Genomic DNA, 12,909 nt, shown 5'->3' with positions numbered 1-12,909 from the left:
GTGGATGTGTGCCCCAAGAACTTTGTAAAGGCCCGGTTTCCGCCTCGAGGAAATCCCTTAGTGGAAGTGGGTTAGGCCTTCGTGGCGTTGCTCACGGGAGATCCGAGTGAAGCCTTCGTGGCTGTTGGTTTGGCTTTCGTAGCAACCACACTCCTCCAAACGTAGACGTACCTTCTTGCAAAGGAAGGGAACTACGGGAATCATCTCCGTGTCATCGCGTGCTACACTCTCGGTTACCTCTATCCCACTCTATCTACTATTGTGTAGCTATACCTTGCTTAGTTGATATCCTTGTCATATAGGTAAATTCACTTAGTTGCATATCTAGAGAATTTACCTTTTGTGTCAAGCCTAATTTGAAAAAGAACTAAAAATTGGTTAGCACCTATTCACCCCCCCTCTAGGTGCGGCATACGATCCTTTCATCCACCCACTGGTGGAGGATCTTCTGCTGATCCCGATGCTGCCACTGGTTAGCTCGATGGATCCTCTCCGGTGCCACCTACTACAACAACTCATGTGGTTGTTGTTCAAACTCGACTCCAAAAAGGTATCAAACATCCAAAAAATTATAAAGATGGTACAGTAAGATATGGTATACTTGCATCTATAGATAAGCCACACTCTCTCACTGGTCACTGATGCTCTTGAGGAAAGGCATTGTCGCGAAGCAATGGAGTTGGAATATGATATGATGCATTGCTTCAAAATAAAACCTAGCATTTGCTGCTACCCAGTTCTAATAAAAATTTGATTGATTTCCAGTGGATATGCCGCATCAAGAAGAGAGTAGATGGCACGATTGACAAGTATAAAGCTCGTCTTGTTGCAAAAGGTTTTAAAGAAAGGTATGGTATTGATTATGAGGATACCTTCAGTTTAGTTGTTAAAGCAACCATTATTAGGATTGTCTTGGTATTTTAATCTCTACGGGTTGGAATTTGCGGCAACTAGATGTCAAGAATGCATTTTTGCATGGTATTCATGAAGGTGAGGTTTACATGAAACAACCCCTAGCTAGGTTTTGAAAATCCTAATGCTCCTCATTTTATTTGCAAGCTGTATAAAGCTCTCTATGGTCTCAAACACGCCCCCTCGAGCTTGGTGCTCTCGTTTTAGCTCCAAGTTGCATGATCTTGGTTTACACCATAAAAGGAAGATACATCCTTGTTTTTATATCAGAATTCATGTATCACAATATTCTTGTTGATCTATGTTGATGATATCATTGTGACAAACTCTTCTGGTTTACTTAAAGATCTCGATGAAAACTTTGCTATCAAGGATCTTGGTGATTTGCACTTCTTTTTGGAACTTGAAGTGAAGAAAATACATATTGGTTTGTTGCTCACACAGGAAATAAGTTACTTAACAAAATTGTCATGCGCAAATGTAAGTCAGCACCCACGCCACTGGCCTCTACATATCCTCTTTCACTTGTTGCTAGCAATCCTCTTGGTCCTAAAGACGGTATAAAATATCGCACCATTGTTGGTGCCTTGCAATATCTTACATTGACAAGACCTGATCTATCCTTCTCGGTTAATAAGGTTTGTCAGTTTCTACATGCTCCTACCACTATTCACTAGATAATTATTAAGAGAATATTGCTTTATGTTAAGGATATTGTTGGTATTGGTACTCCCTCCATCTAAAAATATGTGTCTCACTTCTGTCTAGATACAGATTGAGACAATTATTTTTAGACGGAGGAAATATTACTTTCCAGTCCTCTTCATCTACACTCTCGAGTGTCTTTTCATATGCAGATTGGGCTAGTTTCCTTGATGACAAACACTCCACTGCAGGTTTTGCAGTATTTATTGGACCAAACCTGATTTCTTGGAATGCCAGAAAACATGCTATAGTTTCACGTTCTACTATAGAAGCTGAGTATAAGGCATTAGTGAATGCCACTGCCGAAATGATATGGTTAAAGCACTCCTTAGTGATTTTGGAGTTCAGTTGAAGGAAGACCTTGCTTATGGTGTGATAATCAAGGTGCAACATATCTATCAACAAATTCGGTGTTTCATACACACACGAAACACATTAAGATTGATTTCCACTTTATTCCAGAACAAGTGGCTGATAAAAAGTTGAATATTAAATTTGTTTCAAGCAAGGATCAAATTGCAGATGGCTTCACCAAAACAATCCCAATCAAGAACCTTCATAAGTTTAGGCGTAATCTAAATTTTCTTCCAAAATTAGATTAAGGGGGCCGTTAGAACTCTTGTATAACCCTATGTGTGACCTGGATACAATGTAGTACACCACCCCAGGTCGTACCCCTTTGTAAGCCACGGCAGGAAAAGGTCCCTGCCTTATACTACCTCCGTTTCAAAGAATAAGACACACGCGTATTCCAAGACGAACTTTAACCATAAAAATTAAACAACAAAATCTTAATTATATTATATGTAATTAGTATCGTTGGATTCGTATTGAAAAACACTTTTTAATGATATTGATTTCATACAAATAATCCTTATCTATTTGAAGTAATTTTTGGTCAAACAAAAAGCTCGTAAAACGAGGACGTCTTATTCCTTGAAACGGAGGTAGTATAACAGACAACCCGAGCCCTCTCAACAGGGCATCGGTTCCATCCTAGTCATTTGACACGTGAATCTCTACGGCTATCTCGGAATATGCCGTGGCTTCCATTCCAAATTCCTGTTTTACCCGAAGAAAGGATGGTTTCTTGACTTTCTTCTCCGTGGTACCTCTAAGACCTAACAATTGTTCTAACACACACTCCGGGCTAACTCAACAGGCCATTACATGCCCTGCGCTCCAGTCCTTCCTTGGACAGTCTCAACTAGCCTAGCACAAGCCATTGTTCATTCCAGATTTTTGTTCTGAAAAAATCGTGTACCTCTCTCATTCCAGATATTTCACATTGGTCAAGGCCTCAAGGGTACAAAAAAGGAATGTTTAAAACATATTTCTATCTTGGACCGGACTACCCGGCGGCGCCGCACGGGTAGTCGATCTGTGCGGCGGGTGGTAAACTAGCATAATACGTGCATGCGGTAGGTTAGCAGGTCCGACGTGTTCTTGTTAGGCTCGCAGTGCATGCACTTGTCACACTGCATGCATCTCTCACGAAAAAAAGTGTGCATGTCGAGCAGTAGTACTACATGCGTCCATAGAGGATCGCTTTCTCTGACACAAAAAAAATTTCAACCACATATTTTCATACGCATTACTAATTACCCGATTAATTATGCCTAGCTAGTAGTGTGAGTACCAGATTTAGTTGATACTAACTGCCAGATTAATTAAGCCTAATTACCAGAATTACTAGTTGTGAGCCAAATTAAGTTCAGTTGCCATGTTCAATTGTTACTGCTAATTGACATATTAATTAGGCTTAGTTGCCAAATTAATTATGCCTAGTCGCCCGGTTCGAATGCGAGATCCCAGATTAGGAGAAAAATTGACACGTTCATTAAGCCTAATTGCCTGTTTAATTATGTTTCATTGCCAGGTTTAAACTAGTTACCAGATTAACTAAGTTTTAGACTTGAAAATGTGTAGCTCTAGCTGCAATACGAGGAATCTATCGTCCACAAACGAATTGATGCACATGCTCTCCAGGTTCATGTGAAGAAATCAAGAAAATATCTCAGCGAACAAAATCAAGAGGACGAACTGGTCCAGTACTCCTCGGCGCCGTGGTTTGATTTTCTCATCGGCGCGAGCCTTCCCACGACGTGCTCGGCGGCGGAGGCCTCCACCGCAGCTCCGTGCTAGACCGCGACGGCGGCATCGAGCACTCCTCCGTGCTTGGCGGCGGCGACGGCCTCCCAGCCGCTCCATGATTGGTGGTGACGACGACCTCCACCGCTGCATCGTGCGGCGACACCGACCTCCCGCGCGGCTCCGAGCTCGGCGGCCTCCACCGCAGCTTCGTGCTCAGCAGCGACGGCGGCATCCATCGCTCCTCCGCGCTTGGCGGCGGCGACGACCTCCACGGCGACGGCGGCCCTCCCGCGCTGTGTCCAAGTCATGCTTTTACGGAGAGACGTGTGTGGTCGTGGGGACTCGGGATAAGGTGGAGCTGAGGATAAGATGAGCGATGCGTTTTTTTCCCTAATAGTAACCGCCGCACGAGAGTTCGGGGATGCGGCGCTTATGTTTAGCTTTTCCCTTCTATCTTTTATGTGTTTGTTGGTTTCACGGCCCTGACAGGGACCAGGGAGTATAGGGTGTCCAGACACGAGGTAAGGTAGCGCTCCATGGCACCGATGTGATAGACACTGGTAGAGAGTAATACGGTCTTGTGCGTCCACACGCCAGATTTTCTCGTCTCTCGTCGTATGTCCGGCAGGGGATATATATATAAGAAACATTCAATCGAATCACGTCAGCTGGTAGGAGATTTGCCGCTTGCATTTCGTCCACTCCTGCCAGTCTTAGCTATGGCGACAGCGCCACCGCGCCGGTCGCTGCTTCTGCTGTTACCGCAGCTTCTCCTCCTCCGCTCCTTGTTGGCCGCCGCCACGCCGTCGATCACCACGAAAGCCGTGCCGCGGCTTCCCGGTTTCAGTGGACCCCTGCCCTTCTCCCTCGAAACAGGGTAAGTACATACGTGGTCTGCTCTCATCTTCTTCTTCCTCGGTTGATCGGAACATGGTGCGATGTGGTGGTGCAGGTACGTGGAGCTGGACGACGGCGTCCGCCTCTTCTACTACTTCATCCAGTCGGAGCGCGACCCGGAGGAGGACCCCGTCCTGCTCTGGCTCACCGGCGGCCCCGGATGCTCCGCCCTCTCCGGCCTCGTCTACGAGATCGGTCCTTTCTACTTCGACTTCGAGGGGTACACCGGGAGTGGACTGCCTACTCTGCTCTACAAACCAGCATCTTGGACCCAGGTTCATTTGGCTGAGACACCCAAGTTTTAGATAACAAGATAGATAATGGAGATAAGCATTATATATAGTGTCGTACTGGTTTGACCGTGATGTGTTTACGGAACATGACGGCGATGTTTTCATTTCAGTTTGGTTATATATTGCAGGTTAGCAATGTCATCTTCGTCGATTCTCCGGCAGGGACAGGCTTCTCGTATGACACCACGGGCAACAGAACCATACCAAGTGACACCATTGTCATTCAACAGCTACACACCTTTCTCCAAACGGTTCACTCTTCACCTTCATTTATATGCTTCTTCTAGCACCAGAAAGTGCAGGTTAAACATTGGTGCTGATTTCCGTTTGGTTTCTTCTCTGCAGTGGTTTGATGAACACCCACAGTTTTTGCCCAATCCGTTCTACGTTGCGGGTGATTCGTATAGCGGCATAATCATACCTCCTCTTGCTATGAAAATTGCTAAAGGTAGTTGAACTTCCGTCATCGTTATCACCAAGGATTTCTCTTTAGCAATCCGTCTTACAAGTTTGTCCAATGCGTGTATTTTATTTTCCTTACACGAGTACAAATTAAATGCGCTGTTTTAACTACATATCGCTTTTTTTTATAGGGATAGAATACGGTGATGAGCGGCTCATCAATCTCAAGGTATTCTATAGTATTTCCCCAATTTATCTTCTAACATATTATTCAAGGTTTACTTTTTTGTAATTGCAATGTTTATTATTCTCTTTCTTAAGGTTTCTAATGGGCCCACACTTATAGGTTTTATGTCCATACAAGTCTTCTTTCATCGCTAAGACTAGTCACAATGCATAGTATCATATAGAAGTATCATGCATATGATATTACTACATGTTACTATCTCCACAATGCATGGTATCATATACTAGTATCATAGTCTCTATATATTAATTGTTTTGTAGAATCTCAATGCAAATAGATGTACAAGATTTACTTGGCATTAATTTTTCTAGTAGTATGTGCTATGATACTGTATCTACCTATGATACTAGTATCCTCTCTCTCCTCCTTAATAACACTGCCACATCAGCATTTTGCTTGCATGGAATGCATGATACTACCTATGATACTCCCATTGTGGGTAGTCTAATAAGGCAGGGGCAGGTTCTCTCCCTATCCAGGTCAACAAAGTTTAGTTTAACATATAGTTTAAAATAGAGGGTCATGCGTCTTAGCGGCTACTATTTCCAGACGCTAAGAAAGCTATAGGGAAGATAAGTCATTTAGAGTTTTTTGCAAAACAAGAAAACTCCTAGAAAAATCAGGCATCAAATATTCATATCATTCATAAATACAAAAAGAAATCCAATAGAGTAGTCCATAATTGCATATTAGAGCATCTCCACTCGGCCTCCCCATACGGCCTCCATCCCAGCTGTTTTCCGGCCGCCCCGCGAGCAGATTTGAAATTTGAAAAAATGTGAACAAATAGGCATATTTAGGCAAATTGAAACGAAATTAGATGAAAATATTTCATAAGGCGAATTTACATAGTTAAATTTAAACGGCTCTAGCAGCGGAGGCGGATGTAGAAGACAGTGTAGTCTTGGTAGCTGTTGTTGTCACCGTTGTCCTTGGGCGGGGCCTGGTGATGGCCGCCAATACTGCTTCCTTGGCCGAGGTCGCCGCCACGGCCGCTGCCCTGGCCGGGGTCACCCTAGCGGCGCGGGGCGGACAACTGAACGATATCATCAATGTCGACCACAAGACCGAGGAGGCGCACGCGCTCCCGCTGCCACCGATGCTCTTCCTTCTCTGCCTCGGCCAAGGACCAGGCGAGGGAGAACTCCAGCGATGCCGGCTGCACCTCCTCAAAGGAGGCACGCATGTCCATCCGCTGGCTGGGGCACTCGTCTAGCTAGGTCATCGTTCTCCAGGAGGGCGATTTGGGTGGCCGCTGCTTCCTACACGGTACCCACTCTGGCTTCAGCTCCGGCTTAGGGATGACGAGGCGGAGGCGCCCGCGAGGTGGAAACGGTTCCCGCGGAGCGCGCGGCTCTCAAATGACCATGCCGCTGCCGCCGGACAACTTTCCCAGGGGCATCTCATCCTCGATCTCCTCCTTGACGGCACAGGGACGGCGGCAGGAGGACGCCGCTGAAGAGGCCACCGACGCAGAAGAAGACGACCCCCTCGTCGCTTTGAAAGACGATGAGGATCTCGACGCCATCCGCCATGGCACCCAACGATGGTAAGGGCACGGCGAGTGGTTACCCGCCTAGATGTGGCCGAGGACGACGGCCAGGGTTTTCCTCGACGCTCCCCAGCAGATTCTTCTCACTGTCGCGTTCTTGTTCTTCGGCGACGCGCCCTCTCTATCGTAGGCCACGAGCTCCCGCTCCCGTCGTGCCTGGAAGTAGGCGTTCCAAGAATCCCACCGGCACTCAACCTCTAATTATCGGAGGGGTTGCGCATATCAGGCGGGGCCATGTACCCCGCCTGGTACAGCATGCGCGCCTCCTATTCATGGAGCATGCGTCAGCCGTAGCCATTGGCCGCCGCGCCGCCTCCCTTGTACCTAGCGGCCATGGAGTTGAGGTGGCTAGGGTTCCTGCTACGTTGATGTGGGTGTCGACTTTTTAGGGTTCCACTGTGCAAAACCAGGGTGGTAGATATAGGCGAGAGAAACGGCCGGAAGACTAGGCAAGGATGCATGGGAAACTGCGGGAGAAAGGCCTCCGCCGATGGGATGCGACAACTCGCTTGCACGGCGGCAAGCGCCATTAAGCGCTTGTGTCCGAAAACAACGTGTTGAGGAAGACGAACGGAGCGTCTGCCAGATAGGGCCGAGTCTTTGCTAGTTGTTGCGCTCGTTCTGCTGGCACACACACTTGCCCACCCCCCCCCCCCCCACCCGGGTTGGGTTCGGCCTGAGAGCGTCGGGCGAGAAAACAACCTCTACCGGCCCAAAAACATTTTTTTAGGGAGGGGGAGGGGGCGGCTGGGCCGAAATTTGCCTACAGCGTCCCCAATGTCGTTTGTTGGAGTGGGCTTTGGGGGGAGCGGGCCAGTGGAGATGCTCTTACATACATTGGTCTAACTTTCAAATCCAAATATGGAAATATTTGTGGCTTAGCGGAAGAAAATAAGCTATTTTTGTACCTCTACTTAGCGATTTAGCGAGCTATTAGCGGGGGATTTTATTTAGCGCTAAAACAACGCATGTTTAGCGGGAGTGTTGTGACTTCGCCATAGCGAAAAGATTAGCGCGCTATTTAAACCTTTAGTTTAACAACGGCACAGAAAAAAGAACATAATTTCTGTTTAAACTTGAATATTTCTGTTCAAAGATGTGTCTGGATCTGATCTATGGTGTACTTCAACTTCAGTGGGTAAGTTCAAAAGATGGTTTACCATGTTTTGGTAAAATTCATTCTTCGTTTGGTTATTTTTCTTCAATATCCATAAATCACGAACAACAATCCAACGTTCCCTGAAACAAGGCCCAAAGTAGTCGGCCAATACATGCTTAAATTTCTATTTCCAGTGATGCATCCGGTAGTTGAACCTTTACACTGACCTTTGTTTTTATGTGCACTCTCAGATACAGAAGTACGCAGATGTTTTTTCTTACAATTTAACCTTTATTTTTTCTCTAATGCCTTATTCCCATGTAAAATTGTTTTAACCTTCTTATATATGGGTGAATCTGTGATTATCTTATACTCTCTGTAAGTGACAAATTAATACCCACTGATCAGGGTGTCATTGCTGGCAATCCATTAACTGATCTAATGTTGGACTTCAACTCTCGGGTTCCGTTTCTTCATCGGATGGGAATCATATCGGATGAACTCTACGAGGTGACATAACGCGATTTTTTGGCACATATGTGCTATGCATCCTATAAACTTCAAAATTTATAGTAATTTTAAATATTGAAAAAAGAATCTAAATGCTCTTGGAAACAAAAGAGGATCAATAGTGTACTCGTATAAAAATGTTTAGGCTCGAAATGATTCTCACGATATCCTACGTAAAAAGACAAAATTGACAAAAGATACAAGCACAGCAACTCCCGCACAAATATTTTTATACAAGTACAATACTTAATCATCTTTGGTTCCTAATAGGATTTAGATTTTTTAAACATTTTCTAAATTACTATTTTTTATGTATGGGATGCTTTGCACTCATGAACATGAATATGTTTTTCATAATTTTATCTTTTAAGATCTAACTCTTTGCCGCACGAAAATGATAAGGACAATATTTCAACACATATATGAGACTACACAAAAATGGCAATTCTACATAAATTAATAGTAGTGAAACTAAAATCTGTCAGATTTTATCAATTTCGTATAGCCTATAATACAAATCAGTTTACATTGAGATTATGCACCATTGTAGAATACATCATTGGCTATCTCAAGAATTTTATTTTGGATTTTTTTGAAATTTTAAATATAAATTTGAAGTGTTTGAAAATAAAAAGATACATGTAGCTTGGCCGCTAAAAAGTATGTTCATGTTTACTTAAATCCCAAAATATGCAGGCTGCTCGTGAAGGCTGTAGAGGGCAATACCGTAGCCCATCGAACGCTGATTGTGCCAATTCCCTCCAAGCCATTGACTATGTAAGTGACACTAGCGACAATGTGTATGTTGATTGTGTGTGTATTAGCGCACAATACACTTAGCTAGTAATAAAGAGGTACTTGTGAGTTAATTGGTAGTTTTTGGGTGGGGTGCAGATCACAAGGGATTTGAATACTGCACACATCTTGGAGAAAAATTGTATAGAATATCCAAGCCCCGCCATTCAGAAGCGGCCGAGGTTGCAAGATCATGGTAGGAAAAGGCTATTAGAGTCCGCAGTTTGGTCTATCTGCAGGGTAAAAACATTTCAAATATTAATCTGATTTTTTTCTCGGTTTTCATTTTCATTTCTTATTTTTGCTATTTTTAGTATTGTTCAGAGTATTTAGAGCATCTCACCGGCGCGTCTCCAATTGGCGCTTGAGGACGCCGGCACCTGCTCCCCAATTTGGGGACAGGTTGAACACACCGGTGACCCTGACAAGAATTTCCAAAAAAATTGAACAAACAAATGTAAATAAACTGTGAAATTTCATTCAAATTTAGGTTTATATACAAAAGTTTGAATGAAATTTGAACTAAACTATACCCTAGTCTATTAGCCATTGGTTGGAGCGCCCGATGGGTCTGCCTTGTCACCGTTCTTTTCCTTCACCGCCGCCTCCTGCGCTCGCCTCTGCGCCCTTGCATCGCGCATATGGTGGTGCAGCATCGCCGCAAGCATCTTCTCAGCGACGACGGGCCTTCAGCACCGCCTACCTTTTGCGGGATTCCTCGTTCTAGGCGAGCCTCGCTTTCTCGCGGTCTTTCAATGAAATGAAACACAAAGATTCCTTTGCGTTTCTCGAAAAAAAAGCATCGCCGCAAGCATCTTCTCATTGACGACGGGCCTTCAGCACCGCCTACGACTAGCGGGATTCCTCGTTCTGGGCCTCGCTTTCTCGCGGGAGGCCGCCTCGGCCTGGCACTGAGCGTTGAGCTCAAGCAGCCTCTATCGCTCGGCCACCATGAGAAAATGACATGCCTCCTCCTTGGCGGCCCGCTCCCGCAAGATCTGGACGACGTGCTCGAAGTTGGTGGCGTTGGTCTTCTCGAGCACTTGCTCTCGAATCCTCGTGCAGGGTTCCGCATTGAAGGAGGCCAGGACCGCCTCCTGCTCCAGGTCACCATGGAACTGCTCCTCGCCGCCCGACTGCGCCTGCTCCTCCGCGACCTCGGCATCCGCATTCGCGATGGACACCTCGTTTCACTTGTCAAACTCGGATTCGTCGAAGAAGCCGTCGAAGTTGAAGTCCAGCTGCTCGAGCTTGTCGTCTGGCTGCGGTGGGGCCACGGGCTCAGATTGTGGCGGATCTTGCTGGGACGGTGGTTGCGGCGCCGCAAGAGGCATGCGGCTGTTCCGGCCTAGCATCGGGTACATGTTGGCGAGCGGGTGCGGCATTGTGGTGTGGAGGCGAGTGTGAAAAAGGAGAGTGCGGCAGTGAGCAGAGAGCCAGAGAGGGCACACTAAATACAATGAACGGGGGTGACCGGTGTGCCCATTTACAGTGGCATCTCCGCATGGGGAACAGACAGGTTCATTAAAGACGTCGACCAACCGGAGAGCATCCAAGCCGTCGCATTTAAAAATGGAGCCGGTCGTGGAGTTGCTGACATGCCGGTCCCAACCCTGAAATCCGACGTGGCACGGGATGCCGGTACGCCTATTCGACACCGAGTGGGTTGGAGTTAGCACGGGGTTGCCGGTGAATTTATTAGGCTTAGAAACACGCCGGCCATTTTTGGAACACGCTCGTGTAAGCCCAAAAACAAAGCCGGCTCCAAATAGCTATTCGGGTAGCTATTGGAACCACCGGTGGGGATGATTTTATCGTTTTCATTTTATCATTCTAATTGTGCGGTGTTAACTGTGTCAACATCATAATTGTTGTGCTTAATTCGGTTGATGCAGAATTCCACCTACTTTCTGTCCGAGGTATGGATAAACGACGAACCTGTAAGGGAGAGTTTGGGTATTCACAAGGTAAGGTAGGGGTATATATTTGAGAGAATCTCTGCACCTTTTCTGCAGTGAGAGCATCCTCTGCATGCCATCAAAGAAGCCCTCGTTCCTTCCATAACGGACTTATTTTGTAGATATTGCTTATACTGTGCAGGGAACAGTTCCATCATGGCTACGATGTGATTTCGATATACCTTACACAAAGGAAATCACCGATGCAGTGGATGGTCATTTAGCATTGATTGCTAAAGGATACCGGGCCATGATCTACAGGTAAGGGAGTGCTCAACTTCGTCTCCCCGACACCCGTCTCCTTCTTATTTCTATAATGTATTTGACTGAATAGTCAATATTTGTACATTCATGTGTGACCCTGCAGCGGCGACCATGATGCTAGTATACCTTATGTTGGCACCCAAGCATGGATCAGAAAACTTAACCTGCCCATCACAGATAATTGGCGACCATGGTATGTGGACGGCCAAGTTGTTGGGTAAGGACCGACTCACAATTTATATTGTTTTGTGTACATTATATGACTCAAAAGTTGTAGGGTAATTCTTACTCGTGTGTCCAGAAAAAAAATGATATCCCCAGAATCAGTTGCGACCCAACTAATTTAACTTTGATCAATGGAAATATTATATATGAATAATCCAGTGTGTGTGTGTGCGTGCTTTTTTTTTTTTGAAAATACCTTCAAGAAGTTGTGCATGTATTTTTAACAAGTATAAAATCTAAATATTTCAAAAGATAATAAATTGATAAATAAAAATCGACTTACCAATGTCCAGTTGTCCGCAAGGTAGCTTTTCAAATACAGAGGAATCCAATAGTTACACTTCAGAGAAACCCTTCAACGCCCAAAACATGTGACACGGAGTACTATGCTTATATTAGTAAAAGTTAAACATTTGTAGTCCATTGTATGCGCAGCAAGGCCGTATGATCTCTTCCATTCAAAGGCCAGGGCAATCTTCCATTTCAGAAAAAAAAAAAAGGCAAGTACTGTTGATGTCTTATACATTTGTTTTTCTTCTCTTATTTTCATAGGTTCACAAGAACTTACTCCAACAATCTGACATATGCAACTGTAAAGGTACGTGTTAGCTTCCAGTTTTTTACCAAAGCTAGATAGCATCCTTATCCATATAGAAAACAGTTCATCAAATTAATGAATTGTTTAATTCAACTACGTGCACATATAGGGTGCTGGACACACAGCCCCGGAGTACATGCCCAAGGAGTGTCTTGCCATGATCGATAGATGGCTCTCGGGTGAACCTCTTTGAGGGGTCAACTGATGTTGGGTGCACGTGGAGATTCTTAATGTCAATTGTATATTTAAGGTAACATATATGTAACGGCAAACTGAGCATACCGCAACTGTTTAGGCTTTTATGTGGTGGAACCTATCCACCAAAGTTCAAGTCATAGAGCTCATTAACTATTAGGTG

At 45.1% G+C, this 12,909-nt stretch overlaps 1 protein-coding gene across 9 annotated transcripts in view; it reads left to right on the top strand.

The window, feature by feature from the left end:
• Nucleotides 1–12,909, top strand: part of LOC124685032 (serine carboxypeptidase-like 18) — a 36,796-nt gene that overhangs the window by 22,429 nt on the left and 1,458 nt on the right. For 2 of the 9 annotated variants that reach the window (XR_006997257.1, XR_006997256.1), the window contains exons 1-13: nt 4,383–4,588; nt 4,664–4,883; nt 5,030–5,152; nt 5,247–5,349; nt 5,495–5,532; nt 8,610–8,711; nt 9,408–9,488; nt 9,606–9,746; nt 11,402–11,473; nt 11,607–11,725; nt 11,832–11,945; nt 12,506–12,551; nt 12,661–12,801. Coding sequence is in view for 7 of the 9 variants with exons in the window: in XM_047219306.1 (XP_047075262.1) it covers nt 4,431–4,588; nt 4,664–4,883; nt 5,030–5,152; nt 5,247–5,349; nt 5,495–5,532; nt 8,610–8,711; nt 9,408–9,488; nt 9,606–9,746; nt 11,402–11,473; nt 11,607–11,725; nt 11,832–11,945; nt 12,506–12,551; nt 12,661–12,744 (1,401 nt within the window). In the remaining 2 variants the exon portion in view is untranslated. Of the gene's footprint in view, nt 1–4,382; nt 4,589–4,663; nt 4,884–5,029; nt 5,153–5,246; nt 5,350–5,494; nt 5,533–8,609; nt 8,712–9,407; nt 9,489–9,605; nt 9,747–11,401; nt 11,479–11,606; nt 11,726–11,831; nt 11,946–12,505; nt 12,552–12,660; nt 12,903–12,909 lie in introns of those variants that run through there. The other 7 variants (XM_047219310.1, XM_047219306.1, XM_047219308.1 and 4 more) reach the window with 7 other exon arrangements.

The sequence above is a fragment of the Lolium rigidum genome, chromosome 1, assembly GCF_022539505.1.
Source record: "Lolium rigidum isolate FL_2022 chromosome 1, APGP_CSIRO_Lrig_0.1, whole genome shotgun sequence".
Lineage (NCBI taxonomy): Eukaryota > Viridiplantae > Streptophyta > Magnoliopsida > Poales > Poaceae > Lolium > Lolium rigidum.
This window is presented reverse-complemented; position numbering and strand designations above follow the sequence as displayed.